Source organism: Dicentrarchus labrax, unplaced genomic scaffold, assembly GCF_905237075.1.
Source record: "Dicentrarchus labrax unplaced genomic scaffold, dlabrax2021, whole genome shotgun sequence".
Taxonomy (NCBI): domain Eukaryota; kingdom Metazoa; phylum Chordata; class Actinopteri; family Moronidae; genus Dicentrarchus; species Dicentrarchus labrax.
Genome location: NW_026136716.1, coordinates 10,100,665 through 10,124,780, shown reverse-complemented (window position 1 = coordinate 10,124,780; position 24,116 = coordinate 10,100,665). Strand labels below are relative to the sequence as shown.

General features: G+C 41.3%; 2 protein-coding genes across 5 annotated transcripts in view; one reads left to right on the top strand and one right to left on the bottom strand.

Moving 5' to 3' along the window:
• Positions 1 to 15,517, bottom strand: part of LOC127378689 (gamma-aminobutyric acid receptor subunit beta-3-like) — a 64,699-nt gene extending 49,182 nt beyond the window's left edge. The window contains exon 1 of one of the 2 annotated variants that reach the window (XM_051427832.1): positions 14,843 to 15,517. In XM_051427832.1, coding sequence (XP_051283792.1) covers positions 14,843 to 14,994 — 152 coding nt within the window. In that variant the 5' untranslated portion in view covers positions 14,995 to 15,517. The remainder of the gene's footprint in view (positions 1 to 14,842) is intronic. The other variant, XM_051427833.1, reaches the window with a different exon arrangement.
• Positions 1 to 23,981, top strand: part of LOC127378692 (gamma-aminobutyric acid receptor subunit alpha-5-like) — a 30,687-nt gene extending 6,706 nt beyond the window's left edge. For 2 of the 3 annotated variants that reach the window (XM_051427837.1, XM_051427838.1), the window contains 5 exons: positions 3,549 to 3,631; positions 9,450 to 9,593; positions 16,748 to 16,900; positions 17,142 to 17,353; positions 18,525 to 23,981. In XM_051427837.1, the coding sequence (XP_051283797.1) occupies positions 3,549 to 3,631; positions 9,450 to 9,593; positions 16,748 to 16,900; positions 17,142 to 17,353; positions 18,525 to 18,824 (892 nt within the window). In that variant the 3' untranslated portion in view covers positions 18,825 to 23,981. The remainder of the gene's footprint in view (positions 1 to 3,548; positions 3,632 to 9,449; positions 9,594 to 16,747; positions 16,901 to 17,141; positions 17,354 to 18,524) is intronic. The other variant, XR_007888131.1, reaches the window with a different exon arrangement.
• The last annotated feature ends 135 nt before the right edge of the window (positions 23,982 to 24,116 follow it).

The following is a 24,116-nucleotide window of genomic DNA, read 5'->3' as shown; positions in this document are numbered from 1 at the left end:
GAGAGAGAGAGAGAGAGAGAGAGAGAGAGAGAGAGAGAGACTGTGCTCCCATACTTTGCCACAGTTGTAGCAGTAGGTTGCTTTTAATCGTCTAATTGTTACAGTACTGTGCTTGTCATTACCAGCGGAGCTTAACCACAGGCAGCACTGATTCTGTTCGCTGCATAAACACACACTCGCACACACACACATACTGTACACACACACACAGGCCATCTGGGTACTTGCAGGTTACAGCTAACTCCAAAGCAGCATTCGCACTATATATTATTCAGTATGTTATATACCTGTAATGTGGGAATGTGTAGAACAGTACTGGAATGGTAAGTCTTCCCTTTACCACAAACACATTAGATAACCGTGACACAATAATGACCATAAAAGACTGTCAGCGTCAACAAATGTATCACTTTTGTTTCCCCAAACCTCATTCACAGACATAGAAATGTACAGTATGTTTTCCCACATGGTGACAGTACTATTGTTGCGGTCAATTTCTCCCCAGAGATTGTTAGATCTTTATTAGACTGACTCCGATTAACATAAATCTAAACAGACTTATTTGTCAACAGCAATCATAATCCGAGCACAGAGCACAGACGGAGCGTATTAATTTCCATTGTATTTAACCACAGTTTGCAGGCTTTAAGGCTCCAAACAGAACTGAACTCAGAAGAAAGTGTCATTTTCTGTAGCGGACACCTGAAACATGTCATCTGCTCAAAATGATGTTCATATTCGTAAAATTAAGACGTGTCAGGGTGATAAAAAAAAGTGTTACGTACTGTATGTGTTTTTTAAGCTGTTAAAGATGGCTCTACCAGAACATTATGTCTATATAACAAGATAGCTAAACTACTATCCTCCAATCAATGATCCTCTACAATGTGATCAGAAAATTCCTAATAGAACTGTAGTTTACATTATTTATATGACAAACACTGTACTGTGAGCACATGTGTTTTCATAGCATCCTGTATATCCCTGTGGGATTCACCCAGACAATGTTACACAGATACTACTCTGAAAACACATACTGTAGTGAGCACAGACACACTGTCATGCAAGTGCATATTCCAAACATTACATCCTCTCCCCCACACATTCATCATGTATGGGTGTCGCTGAAAGCTCCGCTCTCTCCTCTCCTCTAACTAAATGGGATTGTGGCGTGGCATCATTTGGAAACGGTCACTCTGAGGAGGAGCGCTTGGTTTCATAAAGCAAATTTCTATGCATTTGTCTCCATGGATAATTCATAAAATGCCCCTTTTCACAACCCTCCGCAGGCTTAATGCACGCGGGCCTGCTTGCAGCCCATTATAGCCGGATACCAGATAGGTTGCAACATATACGGCTTCATCAGCTGGCTGAAACCTCTGTATTACAACAGAGGGAGTGCATTACACGCCATTATCATTAGGAACAGTTGAGCTGCAGCATCGCCGTTAGTCTCCCATGTAATCATTTGAACATGCTCCCATACTGACAATCTGTAAGTGTAATGGCACGTCCTTATTTAACCTTACTTTCTTGTGCTCTTCTAACAGTTTATCTAACATTTATTTAGATTTATATATAATCCTGGCTCCCATACGACTAACTGTATGTGATACAGCGGGTGGGGGGGGGGGGATTGTTAAAAATGTGCTTGTTAGTGTGAAAAAGACAGATGGTGCAGCATGGTGGCTCAGTGGTTAATGCAGCATAAAGCTCCCGGACTCAAAACTCAGCCCTCTCTGTTTTGTCCTGTTGTCCAAGTTCTCTCTCAACTTTTCTGCAAGGTCAGGCATTTTTTTTTTTTTTTGGGGGGGCAGCGGCTTTAGATTTCCCACAGGTGTGACGGTCAATACACTGGTCTGTTTCTGGGGTTTCACACCCCAATATGTACTGCCTTCCACTCAGTCCACACTGGCTGCTAACTATATATCCCATATTTGAATTATAACTGCAGTGGTATACATATATTATATACACACTTTAAAGGGAGGGACAAAGCACCCCCAAATTAAAAGCAACTATCTTTAACAGGCATCTCTGCTAATGGGACAAGGCCACATGAATAATTAGAACGTGGTATAATAGCCAACAGCCATGTTCTCATTTATTTATCCCAAAGACACTCTTTCCTCTCCTCCGTACACAATCCTTCAGCTGTTTTAGACCCAATAATGCAATTGGATAATCCTGCACTGATGTGGAAAGCAAGCTGAGCCCCAAAACAGTCAACTCTGTAGGGACCAGAGCTGGCCCCTTATCCCACTTTGTTATGCTTCGTTTGCTTTAATGATATAATTTGGAAACCTCCCGGAGTAGATACATACATACATACATGCAGGAGGTTCTGAAGCATAATAAAACATGACCCAAGAGGATTTTTCCACCACATCTTGGTGACACAATCGTTATTAAGATTATAATATAGTTCCGTGAAGGAAAAAGAAAATAAATCACCTTATTCTGTTGCTCATATGCCTGAAAGGTTAAAGCAAAAAAAAAACAAAGCCAGTGCCAGAGAAACCTAAATAAATGTTAAGTTTTTGTTCACTGGCTTCCACACAGCTTAATTCTCCTTCATCCAGCCCATTAAGTTCAGTGAATCCGCATCATCATATCACTGTTTTACTGTTTATCATCATGCTATGAGCAAGAATGCCCAAAGGGACTTGATTCAATCTAGGGCAGATAGCTAAAAAAAAGAAAAAAGAAAAGAAAAAGAATAATTATGATGTGTGTATGCTTGATTTGTATGCTTGATTTACTTAATCCTGCGGTTCTTTCAGGACACTGGGAGCTACAATCACGGCAGCTAAAAATGATAACACCATGTCTTGAATGATTGTTAATGAAAATAAGATTTGAAAAGCTCTTTGTGTGTGTGTGTGTGTGTGTGTGTGTGTGTGTGTGGATGATTTAAATAGACTGACTGAATGAATCTAAATCAAGCAAGGCGATAGACTTCAAGTCCACAGCGATTTAAGCAACCTTCATTAGCAGACAAAGCTAAGATTATATGTAATATAATTATATTTGAATAATCTGGATCAGGTGATTGGCTGTTGGCAGAACACAATGAAAAATGATTTGTATGAGAGTTTGTTCTATTTTGAGGAGTCCCTATCTTATCATGGGAAGACAAATGAAACAGAAACTCTGTGGCCACTAGGGGGAAGCATTGCCACTGTAATACCAGTGTGGCTGAGGCAGGGAAATACTGCACTTACATGAAACTGTACTCACATACTGGTAATTTTGCTTACTGATGCTGACAAAAAGCAATTATCTGGACTCTAAATTACCCCCCCCTTCTTATTTTATATCCTTTTTCAGAGGATTGTTGAATGGTTGCAAAGATTGAAGGAAGGTTGCATGATGAATGATGCTGTTCCTGTAATTGTACGGTGCTCTGTATGAGAGAGAGAGAGAGAGAGAGAGAAATCTTTAAAGGTTAAATAATGAGTGTAAAAGAAAATAAGATGCTATACTGAATACTAAAGTAACACTATGTTACGGGGGTTAATTGACGAATTGTATGTGTTTTGCCTTAGACTGACCATCTCAGCAGAATGTCCCATGCAGCTGGAGGATTTCCCCATGGACGCACACGCCTGCCCTCTCAAGTTTGGCAGCTGTGAGTAAAATCGACTTTTACATTCGTCTTGTTCTTCACTTGTGTCCTAATCCCAGCTATTACGGTGCACAATGCTGTCATTCGGTCCAGTGCAATAAGTTACGCAAACATTTAAAGTAGATTTAGAGAACAATAAGGAATCATTTTTGACAACGCAGAGTCAGTTGAAAAGTCATTATCTACTGGAGGTTGCTGAGTTTGCTCTCCTTACATTAAATTCACGATTGTCAACTTTTAAGGCGAGAATATGTGACCTTTACTGAGCAGCAGCCGCTCCGGTCAGAAGCGACGATTACGGCGTAATGCTAAGCTATTGTAACAGTCAGTATATACATGTACACTGACTGAGATCAACACACAGCAGTAAAGCAAAGCAGTGAGCTACAGGAGCGTTCTCAGGGGAGGACCTACATGAGAGGATTATGAGCCGGCTTGGGTCAGATCACTGGTTGTTTTACAGTATCAGCCGCGGTCAGTTTAAGTCAATCAAAATGTATGGCAAAGGGATTTTATCCAAATGGTATGTTCCTGGGTAGCAGTGAAGCGTGGTTCTACAGTTGGACCTCTGATCAGACGGATTCTTTATGGTCCTCCCTTGCAGCTATACTATTACAAAACTGTGGCGATCACTGAGAGAAGAGAATAGAAGAGAAAAGAACAGAAGATTACTGCATGTTCTCCAACACTTAATTAGGCCAGTGATCAGAAGGGTTCTCCCCAATGCCTTCTTAACAGGACGGCTTGTCTGTCTGTCCTACCGGGGAGGACACGTATAGAAACCTTAGTTGCTCCCCGGTGGTATTTAAAGATCTGTCCAAGTGCCAAACCTTCGGAGCCTCGTGGGCTAAAAGGATGAGGCTCTTATCCCCAGATTTCTTTGAGACGCAGTCCACCCACACTCACTATGTAAGAGAAGCCCTTTTGACCGCAATCCAATTATAGTGCAAGGAGCTGACCGGCCTTCCCGTGGCAAACACTGCAAACACTAACCTAATCGCCCCAGTGCACTGCCCTGCAGGTGAGAGGTGTGAGTGTATAATAGGAATAATGTGTTGATAGCCACACTGCACACTTTTTACATGGCGAGGTGTCCTAGTGAGGATATCTTTCCTTTCATTGTTCCTGTTAGAGACTAATGTGACCTCTCTGTCTGGCCTCATCACCTCCTCACTTAGCCTTTGGCCTCATGTGGCATAAGGCCGTACCTACTAAACCTCCACATTACACTGCAGCTAATGTGCTTCTCTAGCATTATGTGATAATATAGTTAAATCTGCACAGCATACAAAAGCGAAAAGTATAGAGTCCCTCCTCTTAAAATAAACAAAATGGCCGAAGTGCCTGACACAAACATTGCTTTAGTCCAGTAATCTGTGACAACACTAAACAGTATTTTGACTGTATCCACTGTTTACTATTGTCATCAGTGGGGGATGAAAGGAGACAACATCCGGTGTAATGAAAAATGGGCAAAATTAATCCGCTGTGTTAAAAAAAAAAATCTCTCCATCCCCTCCTCCTTTTTTCAGAATGTCATGATTGGATATTTCAGTACTGCGACAGGCAGAGAGCAGTGACTGCAGAAGCACTGATGTTTAGGGGGGGAAAGGGTTTAAAGAGTCCAAGGCTACAGTTATAATGCCTTTATTTTATGCACTGTTTTACCCAGAAATCCTTGCCATAGAGCCAATACCTGAAGTGCAATCTCTATACTTTATTTTACAGTCCATAGCTTATAATTCAATTAAATAAATGTATATAAATACATGTATGTATATTGAAATTAATACAATACATTAATTTACAATTTTGTAGATTTCAACAAACAAGGTAGCTTAATCACATGAATATTGATACTCAGCTAAGCTAATGTTTGTTACCTCGCAGGCCTATTTATCCCTCTGTCCTGATTCGTATTACTACCATATTTAGTCTTGTGCAATAACAAATCGAAAGACTTGCCAAGATGTCAGTTTACCAAAATAGATATTTTTCAGCTACATGCAGTATAACAGCTATGGGAAAATATCAATAGCTTTAGCTGAGGTTAACTGTGGCTATCTCAGCAGCTTGATAGCTCTCTAGCTTTAGCTGTTTGTAGTTATTGCATTTTGGCTTTGTCGGTCAGAGTTACAAGCCAAGTCCTGGGTCATATGTATATGAAGGAGGTATGTCTGTTGTCAGGAACAAGGTACTGGAGAACCTGCTTAAAGGTTTGGTCAACAAAACTACTTTATTAGTTTTAGGAAAAGATCATGGTTTTGGTCCGCTCAGAGAGATGGGCAGGGTAGCTTAGTGGGTCAAACACAGGTCAACATTGATTGATTTTAACACAGAATATCTTTCTTCTTCACCATTTTGAACTATCCCAAATGAACGGAAATATGCGTACAACCAAATCTCACTGCATCACATCCACCAATGTGTTCTCGTTGAACGCGGCCACAACCTTAGCTCGTATGAAGGTCACGATAGACAGTAAAGTCACTCCAGGTAAAGGCCAACTAATCCCTTATTCTGGCCTACACTGCCTGTGTCCTAATTTGGGGAGCCCAGTTATATGTGGCATTTAATTCAAGATGTAATTCTTTTTCTTAAAACAAACCAAATGGCAGCTAGAAGTGCTGCACTTTCTTATTCTACCATGCTATCCTGGGAGTTGGAAACATTAGTAGTTGAGTTGAGCTGAACCAGCACGTGCAGTGAATAAGAAATTTGCAGAGGCTCAGTAGCCAGTGTTGGAACTGTTGGTGCATCAGACACAGAAGCTGTAAAACTTTGTGATAAACAGTCTGGAAAACCATGACAACTATGACAATCACACAAAATCTGCACCAGTAAAAGGTTGCAAGGTTGAAGCCAGCTCATACAGACAAGAGAACAAATGCTAAAGAAAAGTACTTTCTCAGAAATTACAACATGATTACCATAATCGCCAGCTCTGTGACCGAAAAAAAGACGAGTCATTTGGAACTTTGCAAAGCTGGTGTTTACAGCGAGGCGGGTGTTTTTAGAAACTGCTTGTTCCCTGAATCAGTGCATAAAGATGCAGATGACGGTGTGAGGTTCACAAAACCTGGCCACCTGAGCTGTTGGAAAACAGTAAAACGTGGTCTAATGAATCATCTCTCAGCCCGCCTTGCCTTCAACCCACAATGATCCGCTGAACATATGTACCAGTGAATCATTTTATGATTGCTCTCCTTCTTGGAGCCTTTCATATTGTGAGATACGAATGTCTAAATTGCTCTTATAAATAAACCTGAGAGTTCATGAACAGCAGAAAGAAGTCTGACTCCTCTGATCCCCGTCACAGGAACATCAATGAATCTGCAGGATAAGGATTTCCACTTTAACGACAGTCTAACATCAGTTCAGGACTCAGAATCAAAGTGAGGGTTGAAGCTATTCTAAAGCCAAAAGAAGGCCCGACTTCTTGTTATATACTTTCTGCACACAAACTCGGAATCTGTCTCCCACCTGCGGATAAAGTTGGCTTTTTCAAATCTGTGCTTTGAGACAACAGCATTGGTTCAACAACCTGTGTTTATGCCTTCCTGTTAACTGACCTTTTGCAGTTGTGAGTGTAATTGACTGTTTTCTAAACCTCACCCCATTATTTGCTGTTTTCCTTTCTTACAATGCACATATGCAGTTTGTAATAATAACAGTGACAGATTTACTACTGCGAATTCTTAGTATTTTTGAAATAATGGTTGGAGGTAGACAAAAATAAGTTTCTATTTCCATAAAGAGCAGGACAGAGCTGCTAACGTTAGCCTAAACTCTGATAAAGTGGCATTCAAGGCCAGTTTTCACACAGTGGATGTACAAGTTGGGTACTGGGATTTGGTATTCCCACAAACTGTAACTTTAGTTAATAATGTGCTAGTTAGCTGGACATGCTAATGCTTGCAGCTTCTGGTTCACATTGGTTTCTAACTATATTTAACTATTCATTTAACTTTTCTAGCTGTGACAAAGTATTTTGGTTTGGTTTTAGTTGCCTCTTTCACCTCATCAGTATTCAGTGTTTTGGTTGATTTTGAATGATATCCTTCACATTTGATATCCCAGCTCTCATTACTCATGTATGACACAGTAATCTAGATGTAATCCTTGTGTTGCAGGAAAACACATTTCGGTCCTCTGCATTCATTTCCTTTTATTATTTCAGACAGCTTTCACTCCGAGTGCGTAGAGCTACAGTATAGTAAGTGATGAGTTGGGCCGAGTTGTGGCTCCCCTCTTCCCTCGCACATAAGACGGGAGCACCAAAGCATTAAGCGTGAACTGTTCAGAAGTTGGCACAGGTGCACCGCCTCGCCTGCCAAAGTCTTTAGCTCTTCGTCTTCGTAATGAAATTCACCAATAATCCCGTATTCCAATCTAACTACCCCACAATTAGGGTCCTGGCCTTGAGCCTGCCGGTGGCCAAATTTAAACACTACGTACCTTGTACACTGCCAAGTGAGCACCCAGAATGGAAATGCTCAAGTTAAGATATTATCTGCTGGACAGAAATAAACAATGGCAACCCTGTTACGCAAAGCCCAAGGTTGTAGTTAGTGTTTGTGAGAATCAGCAAAATGAGCTGTAAACATTTGAATGTTTGAATGCAGTTTTTGCTCGCGCTGTGTTGTATTCATAGATATTTAAGATACATAACTGTCTACTTTGCACCTCCAGAAATGTATGAAAGTGCATTTGGCTGCACAGAATCTCCTGTGCACATATACTTTCAACAGTTTTTCTTCTTCTTTTTAAAATTAGTGCTTGTCATGGCAGAGAAATATGATCTACTTTTTATCCCTAGTGTTAAATTGTAGCCTTTAGAGAACGCCATACAAAAATAAAAAAGAAATTGAGCATCTACTGTAAGTGGGCAGACGCAGCCCTCCTCTCTCATTATTTTCCCTCTCAGCAGATAATTTCTTTTCCCAATTTCCCCTTCATCCAGTCTGTTTTTCATCAATATCTTCCCAAATCTTCTGTCACTAGACATGATCACAAATAGCTTTTTAGTGCCTGCTGCCTTGGAGGTTTTTTTTCTTCTTTCTCTGTGTGTGCCAATACTTTTCGAAAATACGTCAAAACAGGTGACAATCAATCACAATCAACAGCGAATACATTTCATAGATTCTCTAATAGGTAGAGCACTTTGGATTGAATCTCAAACTGCGATAGTAAACATGCCAATCCAAATGCGGAAAAAAATAAAGATTCCAAGATGAATAAGATGCTATTTTCAATATCTTTGCAGATTTCAGCCCTTACTGGGGGCCAGATGAGGGATCGATGTCCAGTGTTTGTTCAGGGTCGAGCGTGATTGCGTGAAGTAGCAGGAGAGGCTTCACAGTTTGTGCCCCTGTTTTTCATCACAAGAGTGATGCAACACATTATGGTTAATCTGACTCGGTCTGGTTCCTGCTGACAGGGGAGCTCACCTCTGACCCAGAAGTGTGGTTTAAACAAAAATACACTCAAATATCCACCCACACACACACACACACACACACACACACATATACAGGCATGCAAGCAAAATTCTGGTTTTGGCTTTAAGCCTGCAGTCTAATCAAAAAGTGCTAGACAGACTCTGCACCAGCACTCACTCAAATAAACACACAAACACATGGGCAGCTACGCATGAGCGCTGACAGGGTTGAAACTAACTGTAATTTGTTACAAATCTACAGTGTTGAAGGAAATAAATATTGTTTTTGAAACCGTTAACTTACATTCTGCATGTGCATACATTAAAAAGAATAAATCCCCAAGCTCATTTCAAGTCCTGTTTCCTCTTCCTCTCTCCCAGATGCCTATCCGGTGTCAGAGGTGGTCTACACTTGGACTCAGGGAGCTGCCAAGTCTGTGGTGGTGGCAGAGGACGGCTCCAGACTCAACCAGTACCATCTTATTGGGCAAACCGCAGGCACAGAGGACATTCACACAAGCAGAGGTGTGTGTGTGTGTGTCTGTGTGTTTGCGAGTGCATGCCTTTAGACGAAGAACATACTTTGAATGTACAAAAAAGAAAACAAGAAATGCACATAGATAGCTAATACGAGCAAAGAAAGGGAACAAGAAGGTTCACTGTGTTAACGGTAGTAGCAAATACTAAATCCCAAAGGATGGAAATCTTTTGATGAATGCCAAAGCCCAAGTGATGCAAAAAAATTAAAGAATAGGTAGCATGTCTGTGAAAGATTTTGATCCCCTACAGACAGACTAAAGGATAAAACACACTTTGAAGGCAAGTATAGGGGAGTGCAGTATGGATTCATCTGAATGTAATAACATGCAGTCGATTTTATTTGATGGAGGAAGCAGGCTGTCAGATAGCTAATAGTGTGATGGTAGGCAGAATACACAGCAACAACCACTATTATTATAAGTCATTTTGAAATCTTTAAAAACATGTAGAATATGTGTCTTTGCAGTTTGTAAATCCATCTCTAAGTTTGTGTGTGAAAGTACTCACTAAGGTACGACTAGCTGTTTTCAAAGTAGTTATTAGTTATTACTCATTGTTGCTCCATTTTAAAAACTCCAGTAGTGTGTAAATCAGTCACATCCGTACAGAAACATCCGTAGTCCCGTCCATTCAAAAGCAATCTACTATTCAAGCAGGAAATCAATGTGGCATTACAAGCTGCAACATAAAACAAGTTCACAGTTAGTGGAATTCATGCATTTTAGTGATGACTATCTGATTATGCTAACCTCTTCAACACTTACCTAGGCACTGAATTTTCATCTAGTGTCAGGTCAGTTGTGTCGTCCACAAAACAAGTCATATATAAGCAAGCTACTGTAGCTAGTTCAGTCGACTACACAACAGTTACTGGGTGTAAATATTTAGTAACAACTTCATTTAATGGATATATATAGAATGATAAATGTACTTTATTTTCCACCTCAGTGGACAAAAGCACATACACTACACATAGCATACCATTACAAACTGGCAGCTAATAGGTTGTATGAATAGCTGTGTTCAAAGCCTGTATGGCATGGGGAAAGTATAGTATATGTTCCAGTTGGTCCTTGATAGGAAAGTAGTGAGAGTACATATAATATCTTACCCTTTAAACCTTTTTAAAAGAAACTAATTTAAAATGGGTAAACTGATGTTCCTCAGTGATTCACTCGTCAGATCACTTTCAGTGTACCATCTTACTAACAGCATTTCCAAATAGGTTCCTCCCAGCAAGTAATGGCTTTACAAGGCAAAGATGGAGTCACAACAGATCCTTGTTAATTTAAAAAAGGCTGACTCAGCTGCTGCACACCAGGGCCCTGTTTATTGTTCAAAAAACTTTTTACAACCTATCATTTTTTTGTTAAATGAGGAAACCTCAAGCAGAAAAACCCAGATGCTGCCAAAAGCATCATCAACCACCTCCAGCGCAGCAACTCCTGTCCTCACTTTACTTATCCGCTCCATCGCCCTTATTCTTCACCTTTCTTGTGCATCTTTTCCCTGGATAAATTCATACTGTAAGTGATGCATGATAAGTGTAATTCCAAATAACGTGATGTAACTAATTCTAGATTAGAAAAGATAAACGCTGCGAGGAGAGATGGACGTGCGAGGCAGAGAGTAAATGTGGGAAACATTATCAGGAGATCAGAGTCAATGAGTGGAGGCTAGTGGAGGAGAGTAGCCTATCCCTCACACAACCAGCTGTCTACAGGCCTGGACAGCCCTGTCAAACAACACTTATCCCCACATGAGCCCATGCGCACGCACACACACACACACATACACACACACACACACACAGAGCTAGAGAGAGACCTGAGACCTAGGGTTAATCCCCCCCATCCAACCACCCATCAGCTTTTGCATAAGAAGATGACATCACAGATCAGTGAGGGATTGGTTGGTTGGCTGTCCCTGAGTGTATCTGTGTGTTTGTGGGTATGTGCTCTTGTACATATATCTTCCTGAGGACCGAATGTCCTCACAGTAATGGTTAAAAACCAACAAAGTGAGAACATTTTAAATGGTACGCACTATGACCTGAGCTGTGGGTTAAGGGTAGGGCTTGTGTTAAGGTGAAACATTAAATAAGGTTGGTTTTTTTTTTTGTGTGTGTGTGTGCGTGTGCGTGTGTGGTGTGTGTGTGTGTGTGTGTGTGTGTGTTTGCAGGCGTTTAAATGTGAAGTTTAGCATAATGAAAATAGTTTGACTTCAAATTTAAGAAAAGTCCTCACAAAGATAGAAAAGTAAATCTGTGTGTGTCTGTTTATACGTTGGGATTGGACAGCCTCGCTCTGACACGTGGGGATTGGGTGGGGTGGGGGCGGGGGCGTTGAAAGGCATCTGCTTAATACTCTTATGTAAAACGAAACTGTAATACACTTCCCTCCAGTTTCTAGTAGAATCATTATTAAAAGTGTGGATTTCCCCCGTTTTTTTATTTATTTCCGAGCCACAACTGAAACCTCGCTTTTGCCGGCTGACTCAGTGGTTTGAGGGAAGGGTTAAAGGGTTCGTCGGTGGAGAGAGTGCATTGCTGCCTGGCTGGAGGGCCAAATTGCTGGTTCGCTGGCTGGATGGTTGATCGGTTGGCACGTTGACCAGTTTGCGAGTTAGTTGACCAGTTGATAAAAGGTTGGACGAAAGGCTGAATGTCTGGCTGGCAAACGTCTTTTTCAATGCTGACATACTCTATTTAACTATTGGTAACGATGAATATAATGATTAATACTTGGGAATATAGTGTTGACTGGAAACCATTTTATGAGCATTTAATGTTAATTATCTGTGTGACCCTATAAGACTGACTGAAAGATGAAAAACACTGAGACAATGAAAAAGGTCAACATTTTTAAACAGTTTGCAGCTTTCTTTAGAGTATAAAACTTCCAAATTAAATTGTTTTATCAAGTAGTTTTTTGGGAAATCCATCTAAAATATAATTTAAATTAAAGCTGCCCTGTGGTTCATTTTTTTGTAAACAAACATTGTTATCTTAGTTATCTTAAAAGGCATTGTGTGCATCTTTAAGACCTTACACACCTCTTCCTCATAAACCACTTGCAAACACTATCTTTTATATAGTTTAAATCCTGTGTGCTAGCTTGTAGGGGTCAAAGATTCCACAGAGTATCTTGAAATGAGTATTTCCGTTAGCCTTCTTTGTCATTAGTATCTTTTCTTGTCCAGTACCATTGAAAATATAATTTCTCCAAATGCCCAAAGACTACAAGAAAACAAACCAGTCAACTGATTGGTGTCAGGTGATATTGATAGTGTTCAATGACAATAACAACAGGCCAAACACAAAATACGATTCAATGTGAGAAGCATCATTCGACCATTTCTGGCCTCCTGTGACATTGTTTAACATTTTCTCCCCTTTGAAATCCCATTTAATATTTCTGTATCGAAATCCATCATTGATTAGTTTTATCATTAAAATACCAGTTTGTGGGATTTAGACTCAACCACCTGCAAAGAAGAAACTACAGTGGGCGCGAAACTCGCAAAGAAGGCAAATGGACCTATTTAGGGCAGTGTTTGGTTTGTCCGTGCTGGGCTACTGTAGAAACATGGCGGTTCAACATGGCGGACTCAGTAGAAGAGGACCCGCTCTCTCTGTAGATAAAACGGCTCATTCTAAGGCAACAAAAACACAAATATATTGATTGTACACTAATAAAAACATACTTATGAATATTATATTCAATTTCTCCTAAATGGACCTTTGAATCAATAGTCAAGGTCATTTTATATGTATTCATATGTCTGACAGTGTACCTGACATTACCTTGTTCGCTCTAAATCAGCAAATCACCATCTGGTGCTCAGACTATTACAAGAAAATGCTAAACATTATCTGTGAATTCTATTTAGCCGAAGGACTAAAGGCAGGGGAATCATCATTCATGCAGCTCAAAGCTTCTGTCTGGAAAGCGTCCAAATCAGTGGTGGAGATTGCTGATGAGTTTGAGCTCAGGGGTCACATCCAGTCCAGTAGGTTAATTTACTTTCTGTGTGTGTTTGACTCTCTTGTTAATAACTTTCACAGACCAAATATGACACTTTTAGATATACATCTTAAATAGTAACATGCTTTAAATGGACTATTACCACCTTGGATGCAGTTGACAGCTGTTGCTAGAGGTGTAAATCACAGATGTGGACACAACATTTTTGTACAACTTCAGCAACAACTTCCCACAGTTCTTTGTGTTGCATCATCCTGCAACATAACTTTATTGGATATTTTATTATGTACAAGTCTGAAGAGCCTGTAGAGAGCTCTGTCGTTCAAATAATTAAAAAGTTTCAAGAAGATCTGACAGTCAGAAGATGTGTTTCCTATAGGCCAACCATGGCTGGATTGGGTCCAACATCATCAAAAAGGCTGAAAAGTTGTATATTAAGGGCAATAAATGTGCCCAAATAGGTGCATTTGCTGTGAAGGTCTCTTTGCTCTGATAAAAAAGCGTGGCAGAAGCAAGCTTTCACCTGCTTGATTAAAATAAGTCTGACGGTCGCCTGCTGTTTTTACTGGGTCTAGACAAAGTAATGAAGCACTTGTAAACATGAAATTCAAAACAGCAGTCAATTAATGATTGTCTGGCCTTCTTTGTGCTGTTACTCTAAGCATTAACAGTTTGGTTTCCGGGCTCTGGCTGCGTGGCCTCAATAAGAACAAGTCTCTTTTCTAAAAGTCAGTGGGGAACCAATGGGGGAACTTTTTCAACATTTTGCATACTTTATGTTTATCTTTGCACTGATTCAAAGCAAGAGAATGAGATGTTAGCCATCACAGTTACCTTTTTAGAATATGATATTGGTTGATAATGAACATAGATCTTGACATTTTTAATGTATATATGCCCATAGCTCAAAATATTGGACGGACATGATGTTGGGAGCCTTTTAATTTTTACATCTTGTCTTAGACAGCACTCCCATTGAGGATATGAAGGAGGATATTAGAACGCAAGTTATTTTCTTTAAAGGCTTTAAGGATATGCTTTCTCCTTTCTCAGACAGCAGTATCCTAAAATAATTCCCCAGCTCTAAAAGTAGATAACACGTGCTGTAGCAACAGTGCTAGCTACGGTTTGTAGGGCTTGTAAAGGATAGTATGCTTTGGGATATTTTAGCTGATTTCAAGAGCAAAGTCAGTAGTCTCTTCACGCAAGGCATTTAAAGGCACAAAAAAAACAGTTTTTCCTACTCACCAGTTGACCAGCATGGCAGCGTTGTTCCCCGCCATAAAAGGAAGTTCCCCTTGGACGTTGTGAAATACAAATCCTTGGGATAAAAGCAATAAGATCCACCAGAGGAACATGTTCCTCCTCATTCCTCTGCCCCCAGTCCTGTCGGGATCCATGCATCAAGGGCAAAGGTGACCCTGGGGTCTCCCAGGTCTGCAGTGCCTGAAGTTGACGGGGTAGTTGTGAGCCAGACGGCCTGGAGTCATGAGGGCGTCAGAGGGCCCAGGTGACGGGGTCTCAGGCTGAACTTAACGGTGTTAGGGATCTCCTGATGGATGCATGGCCGTGGTGCTGGTGTTGATAGGTGCTGTTGTTTCCCCTTAGCAAGGGGCGCCTGCAAAAAAAAAAAAACAAATTTACCTCACTTTCAGGCTGCTGCCAGTCGATGCCCACAGTGCATTTCCTGAATTGCTTCTTCTTCCCTTCACTTGCCAGCCAGTCCCATCAAGAATGTTTGATCATTATTCCACAAACAGCTGTCAGATAACAACAAAAAAACCAGCCTAAAAGATAGAAAATGTCCACGCGGTTAGCCCCCCTCCATCCCACCAGTGATAAGCAGCAGTGAGTGTCCCTCTCTGTGGCTTAGAATGTGTCCTGAGGTGTGTGTGTGTGTGTGTGTGTGTGTGTGTGTGTGTGTGCAGCAGTTAGAAATCATGCTTCATGTGTGTTTCGGAGTGTGTATGTGTGCGTGTCGGTGCCGGGATTGGCAGGGCGGAGTGGGCGGGTCTTAGAGCTCTGTGAGGATCCCAGGACAGGAAGCCTCAACCTCCCCCTCTCCCTCCCTCCCTCCCTCCCTCCCTCCCTCCCTCCTCCTCCTCCTCCACACACGCACACACACACACACACACACTCACACACACTCCCTCTCTTTCTCTCACTGATGGCAGGATGCAGATTGTAACCAGGGATTAGGGAGGTTCAAAAATCCGATTTTGCCCGGAGAAAGCCTCGTGTATTACTCTGTGTGTGTGTGTGTGTGTGTGTGTGTGTGTGTGTGTGTGTGTGTGTTTGTGTTTGTGTGTGAGGGTGAGAGAGAGAGAGAGAGAGAGAGAGAGAGAGAGAAAGACAGAGAGCTGCTTGTGTACATGTTCCCTAGTGTGTGGAATATAGTCATTGGGTTTTTCATAGTTTACCAGCGCCTGCAGCCGCAAACTGCTGCTGGTGAGAGGATTTTTTAAAGCCTCAAATGCAATCTTCAGCTGAATATTGTGTCCCCTCTCTCGCGCTCTCCCTCTCTCTCTCTCTCTCTCCCCCCCCGCACTACACTCTCCCTCTGTCTCCACATTTACCTCAAACTGTCACATCACCCCATTGTCGAAATCCCAGACATTAACCACATAATAATCTATTGTCGTGTCCTCGCAATAATTAACACCGCATGCTCTCATTTCTCAGTTTAATAATGGATTTGAAGTCAGGTTGCGTTCGATTGAATATGAAATGTTCTCTTTATCGCGGCTTCATTTTTTTTAACTGTTCCACCTCCGCCGCTTTCCGCCACCTCTAATTATTTCATTACTGGAAGGAGGAGCGGTACAGTCGTTAGGAGAAGCATGAGAGGAGGTTATTACCACTTCTCAAATAATACTTGGTGCCCGGTTTATCCAGTGATTGAGCGCCATCGGGGCGGTTTTAGATACCGTCGACTTTTTGGTCATAAAAGTAATTTAGGAACAATGATGTGGTAACCCAACACCTGTGGTGCCGTAAGGAGGTCAAACCACACCGTAATAATTCCTCCATGTGCAAAATGTTTATCCGTGTGTGGTTCAGCTTCAAGATGCAATCTCTGTCATTATTACCACTGACCTTGTTTATTGTCCCTATCTAACTTTATATCCTTTTCACTTCTTCCCTCCCCCTCAGGACAGTATACAGTGATGATGGCCCACTTCTACCTGAAGAGGAAGATTGGATATTTTGTCATCCAGACGTATATGCCCTGTTTCATGACTGTAATCCTGTCCCAGGTGTCGTTTTGGCTAAACAGAGAATCAGTTCCTGCGAGGACTGTCTTTGGTGAGTGAAGCTGGTCGTTTACTCATTTACTTTTATTTTCTTTTAAATGTTTTATTTTCCTGGGTAATATTCCTGTCATGCACATTCTCAAAGGGGAGAACAATAACACTTGCCCACTGAGCAGCAGCACTGCGGTAGCTGGCAGTTATCAAAGCGGCCCACCTTTGTTGAGTGAGGGGAGACTGTTACACTGTCTGTAAAAACTCAATTTGAACTTGTCGCGGCCTTTGTTTGCACCCAGGGGTGACTACTGTGCTGACCATGACCACCCTCAGCATCAGCGCCAGGAACTCGCTCCCTAAAGTGGCCTACGCTACAGCCATGGACTGGTTCATTGCTGTCTGCTACGCTTTCGTCTTTTCTGCCCTCATCGAGTTTGCCACGGTGAACTACTTCACCAAGAGGAGCTGGGCCTGGGACGGCAAGAAGGCTCTGGAAGCACAGCACCCTAAGGTACAGCTTGTGGGCACTAAATTACATGACCTTAACATACATCACTGTCAACTATTCTCCAAAGCATACAGTCACTTTTTAGGCTGATTCTCTACCTTCTAGGCAGCCTGGTTTCTGGCTTGAGGATGCACTTTTATATGATTTGAGATTGCTAAAAAAATAGTTGTATTCATGAGCTGTGTTTTAAGAAAGTAACCTTGAAAAACAAGTGTGAAAACTGTGAAGGGATGATGTGAGTTGTGCAATTTCTTTTATATAAAAGGTTTGTGTATAGCAGATTAGAAACAATATGGAGTAGAAAATGGGCTGAAACATGGTCCTTTAAATAGCTTAAAAGAAATAGTACATTTTGGTAAATACGCTTCTTTCTCGCAAAGAGTTAGATGAGATGATTGATACTATTTCTATTCATATAGAGCCAGGTGTTAGCTTAGCTTAGCAGGCTGGAAGCAGAGGGAAACAACCAGTAAAAGGTAAAAAAAACCCACCTACGTGTACCTCTATAGCTAGCAGTTAGCTTAACACAAAGACTTTTTTTACAGACTTTTTTATTTTTTAATTTTTTTATAGTTGCACAGAGCCAGGCTAGCTGTTTTCCCCCTGTTTCCAGTCTTTATGCTAAGCTAAGCTAACTGTCACCTGGCTCCAGCTACGTAGACATATGAGAGTGGTATTAAACTTCTCGTCGAACTGTTGGCAAGACAGTGAATAAGTGTATTTCCCAAACCATCAAACTATTTCTTTAAGGAACCACTTTGGTGTCCATGGATAACATTTTAAGGTGGTATTCCCAAATGACACTTACGGTAAAACGTGAACATCTAAGTTGTTTAGATGTGTCAATTGCACTGAAGTTGCTTGTTGTAATAGATCCACAGATGCCCAGGAAAACTGTCACACATCTGCCAGCAGCTGCACTAAAACAAATACCTGCATATTGCAAACATCATAAATATAAATCCAACTGACACCTGAGTGAAATTCAATCACACAGCACCCCTGCAATTTAGCCGAATGTTTTGCCAGAAATGTTTCACGTCTGTAAAATCACTAATCATTCCAGCCCGAATGAAACACATTGATTATCTCAGGCCAATAACACTGGCAATAACTGACATCTGTAGAGGGCTTAAAACTAATTCACTGCTCAATGTAATCTGTCCCGCTGTAGAAACGGGACCCCATGGTGCTGTCGAAGAAGCCCAACAACGTTTGCTCGGCGGGTGTCAACTACACCCCCAACCTCACCAAGGACGTGTCAATCTCCACCATCTCCAACACGACGTCGGTGCAGCTGCGGGCCTCTGAGACCAAGATGGTGGACCCGAAGAAGACCTACAACAGCGTCAGCAAGATCGACAAGATGTCGCGGATAGTGTTTCCCGTCCTCTTTGGAACCTTCAACCTCGTCTACTGGGCCACGTACCTTAACAGAGAACCGGTGGTGAAAGGAGTGGTCACCTCAACGTAATCTTTCTCTTCTTTTCCTTTTTTTTTCCTGAGACAGAGAGTTTGTGTAAGGGAGGAAATTTTAGCCTAATTTGAGAGTGGGTGAACTAAAAAGGAAAGGGGTTGTTGTAAAGTCTCTGCCCTTGACAAAAAAAAAAAAAACCCCAACAAATATCTGCGCTTGAAGAACAAAAACTAACTATACTCAACTATCTAATTCAAGCACTTTGAATGGATGCAAGGCTGCAACAGAATCCCTTTCCTGTTTTTCATGGCCTAAAAAACTGCTTGATCACAAAGAAACTGCTTCTAAGACTATGTCGACGAGAGAGCGAGCGCTCTGCTTCTTTCTCATCTATCCTGCTGCAGTTTGCATGACGCTCTCCTCAAAAGGAAACCATGGACCCGTTTTTGTCTTGAATACCGACCATGTGTATGTCAATCACTGCTTAAAGTACGGGAGCATACTTCATTGCTACAACTTGAGGAAGGGGTTTTAAATGAAACGAACAGAAGGCATTTTCAGCAATTTTGCCCCAAATTTAAACGCTTCATATTCTTATGGAGGCTTGAAATGCACCGAGCTTATGTTATGGAAGAAAAAAACTGCAATATAACATGCATTTGAAAAAAAAAAGGATTTAAAAAATGTACCGAATTCCACGCCGTGTGGAAGAAACATCTCCTTAAGATTAATGCTGCAGGTGCATAAATAATTTAGTTTTATGTCTCTTTTTTTAAAAAAAAAACGTTGCCATTTTTTTCTCCTATTGCAGCGGGTGCTTGTGTGTCTTTTTGTACATCTTTACTTGAAGATTCAAAGCCTTCTGCTGCAGGCTTGGTTTCCCAAAAGCAAAGTTTCAATGGAAAATGAAAAAAAAAAAGCTACCTGAAGGTGAAAAAAAAAAAAACATAGCAAGGGATTTTTTTTAGATGAAAAGACGCTTCTTCATTCATAAAAAATTAAAAAGTTGACATTTAGGGCGGCTTGCCAACAAGAATATTTGTAAAACCTCTTTGGCCCACTTACCCTGGGTGACTGGACAGCTGTTGGTGTGTTCAGGACAAATTTAGGATTGGATGTATGCGCTTTAACTGAATTTTGAGCGTTGGTCACTCAACTAGGAAACTAATATTCACAGTTGAGAGACCAGTGCTCGAAACGCAGAGTGTGTCACATACAAATCAGCAGAGTGATGCAGGGAGTGTGGAGACTGTCATTCAGCAAGATGACCAGCGTGCAAAACCCATAGTCAGGCAAGCGTCAGCACTAGCAGCTCCTGGGGCCGGTTTCACAAAGATAGATTGACTGTGGCGTAAATCGAACTAATAGTCACACTTAGACGTCAATGGACGTCTAAATTCATCAAGTCTTTTTTAACCTTAAGGCGGACTAATTTAGTATGAATTCTGGGTAAATTAAGAGTCTTTTCAAACTAAGAAAAAACAACTGACCGAGCAATCTTCAGTCAGGTTCAGGATAGTTTCCAAATTAAGATGATGATGATGATGATGATGATGATGATGGCTTCGCTGCTATGTATTTTTAACAGGTTTCTACACTCTCTAAAAACACTCTCGCTTGTTATTTTTCACACCAAAGTATTGTTGTAGGAACGTGGCTTTTAGTTCAGAGTTAGTCTGGCAGGCTTCCTATGTGTCCTGAAAAACCTGGATATACCAATATCAAGGAAACAATCTATGTTGCCCTATTTCAGCCCTTCACTCAGATCGCATTAACCCAGGTCAGAAAAAAACTGTAGTCAAATCACTACTTTTCTTAAAAAGAGGGGGAACCCTGCCTGCGGTTAGGGTGGCTTACTTTAAAATAAATCAGTTGCATTCGACTAATCTAAGAGCAAATTAAGACCTAACAGCAGTCTGAAATATCTGTGGGAAACAGTCCCCAGGTCTGCTGCTCCTGACCTCTGACCTCCGTATTTGGGGGGGAAAAAGAAAAGAGAATCAAAAAGAAGCAATCAATGAAGTCTCGTCATTGCATTCATTTTCTGCTTTCTAGTACAACGGCATCAGATTAATACGTCGGCAAAAATAGACAAAAATTCCAGAAGAAAGGCTTGAACACACATGGCACAGCAAAATGAATCCACGTCTCTTCTAAATACGTGTTTCTAGAAGTGGATGACTTATGAGGCTAGCTGGCGAACTACTGTACCTGGAAAGCTAACTGCTCACATGCTAACCAGTTACAATCGCTGAACTTCTTCTGTTTACTCTGTGCTGTGCCGTTTACGTCCCAACGTGGGTTCTCGCGAGTGATAGGTGACATTCATTGAAGCCTAAGCTTGTTAGCGAAGTTGCTAACAGGCAAAAAGATCCAAAGCAAATTCACTTTTATTGGAATTGGATTGCAGAATGTTTCCACTTCAAATGATGGTGCAATCAAGCATTTAGGCTACAAAGATTTTGGGAAATTAGGCGAGTCTCATAAGGGAATCATGTAAATAAACCTTTAATTTAAACTCTTGGCTTTGACACTATAAAGGCTACGTTGAGATTCTCACATGGGAGTTTTTACGCCCTCAGAAGAAAAAAGTCTTAACGTTGACTTTCACCTTATTAACAGTATGTTTTCGTCTGATAGCTTTTTCTTAATGTTTGTGTGAACATGTGAAATTCCTTTCTTCTTGTCGCTTGTAGAAGAGCTGATCAAACTTAGCTTCTGATCTTTGAGATCTGATTTTTTTTATTTTTTATTAACTTCTTTCCACATTGACTTCATTAAAGTGGAAGCAATGAGCACACGTTGTGGCATTTTGGCTGGAGCCCACCACATCACAGCATGTGTGACCGGTTGGACTATGGTGAGACATACTCAGGAACAAAAGGACCCATTGCTCCCAGCAGAAGCGTTGCCTCAGAGTCACTGTCGCTCTAATCTCATTGGTTTTAACAGTGTGTTTCACTCTGTCACCTGCTGCTGGGAGCATTGTCCCCGCTAACTTTTTGGCGCTGAATAAAACCGTATAAATAAAGTTGACATCAGCTGCTACTGTACCTGCTTTGCTTTGTGAAATTGGGACCTACAGTAAATGTCACAATATCAGCCTAGAATTCTTTCCAGCGCTTTGAATTTTTGTGCCATAATATCTTGTGTTTTTGTGCTGGTTTTGGTTGATGTTAAATCTACATTTGATGTAAATCTAAAGGTGTCGCAATCCGTCAAAAGGCTGTCAGTCGGCAAAACCTAACACTAGTGTTTCAGCGCTCGTTAAAGCGCAGCGGGCGTGTAAAAGGAAAGTCCAAAGAAATGCAACTGAAAGGCGATCGATACATCTGTCTGTCTAGGGGTCGCCATGGCTGCAAGTCCAGATGAACAGACCCAGACATCCCTTTCCCCGGTAACAACCTCCAACCTCCTCCTTTATCTTGTTTCCGACTCTGCTGCTTATACACATTCCCTTAAAAAAAAAAAAAAAAAACACGCTTGAGTGCACATTTTCCTTTTGTTTCTGATTATGGGTGCAGAGTTTGAGTCCTTCACGAAGTTTGGGATCATTTGTTTGTTCTGTCAGAGCTGAACTGTTCCAACGCTGCTTTGTTTGAGCTGGCCGAGCCTTATTTTGAGTTGCGTTGCCAAAGGAAATGAAACTGTAATAAGCATTTTGGCCCCTAATCATGAAGCGTATTCGCCTCCATTATTTTCTCAATGGATGGTAATGTCGGTGTGCCGGTACACCAATTTGTTCCAGACTGAAATGTCTCAACAACCATTGGATGGATTGGCCATGAAAAAAAACATTCATATCCCCCTTCTGGATGAATTCTAATCACGCTGGCAATCTCCTGATTTCCCTCTAGCGTCATCCTCAGTTAAAAAAATATGTGTCCAAAGTTTTGGTTTGTGAGCAATGCGTTACTTTTTGTGCTCATTTAGCGCTAATAATCCAATGCCAGCATGCTAACACGCTAAAGATGGCAAAATGCGGTAAACGTTATACCGGCTTAGCATCAGCACGTTGGCATTATCATTGTTAGCATTTAGCTCAAGTGCAGCCACGCGAAGACACTAGCATGGCTGTAGACCAAAAGACGTCCGGCCCCCTGACAAAGGTTTTTATAGTTCACACCAAAACTTTAACATTATGAATCTGCTGTAAATAACAATGTAAATAAACAACCTAATAACTTCTAATCATTATTATTTCCCCCATATGAGAAGAGGCCGAGTGTACTGTGTACTTTCAACGGAGCAATGGAACTCCCGAACTAGTTTTAGAAGTCAGTTTTAATCTTAAATGGATCAAAAGAAGCAAACAAACAGGTCTGCTAGAAAACAAATGAACAGTGAAAGAAACTGGCCCATTGTTGAACCTAATTGCTGACCCCCGCTGTAGAGTCTTAGTCTTGTTATAAAGTTTCAGTTAGAATCCTTACAATTATGTACAAAAACACTGCGGGTCAGAGGCTCTCCATTGTACTAACGCTTGCTAGACACGCATACATCTTCCTCGCCCTCTAAGGAATGAGTGCCCCTATCCAGCCATCCATTTAACCATCCCTCTCTTCTCTGTCGCCCCTCCCTCCTTCCTTCAGCCACTGTGACAGACTCATCTGCCATACATCTGTCAGAAAAGGGATTTAGTTCCGCTTAAGTTCCTTCCCCCCCGTTTCAGGGGGCCCCCTCACAGCAAAGCGCTCCGCTCCAATTTAAGCCCTGACTGGCCCAGCCGATGACAAGTGCTTGTTTTTCTCTCTGTGGTGTCTGGACAGCTGTGGCTGGTGCGTGTTAGGGACAAATTTAGGATTGATTATATGTGCTTTATCCAAAGCTAGCTCATGGGCGGCGAGGCAGACTCAAGTTTTGAACTTGGGTCTCTCAACAGGGGAATGTAATGCACATGCAGCCGTCGGCTCAAAGAGACTCACGCAGGGCTACGACAGCAACAGTTGTCTATCCCGGGGAGCGCTATAGGCAGCCATCACACACACGTGCATGAACTCTCTCTTGTTTTTGAGCCTCAATAAAGAACTTTGATTATTTGTTTTTTGGGAGAAAACATTTTTTTTTGTTTAAATTTTGCAAAAATGCAGCAAAGCCATTGTAGCTATAGCTGGGCTTAACGAAGCATTTGTGTTAATCATTCTTTGTTTCATGTACTGTATTTGTTTTAATGTATTATACTTAAAAGGATCAAATAAAAAAGATGAACAAAGATGGCATTCAGAAATTATTACTAAACATGGAGCAAAGCTGCTGCAAATTATGGAATAACTGTACAATGTCTTGTGATTGTAGCTGCTAACACACTAACGCTTTATTACTTAACAGTTTGATGCACATATCTTCTGT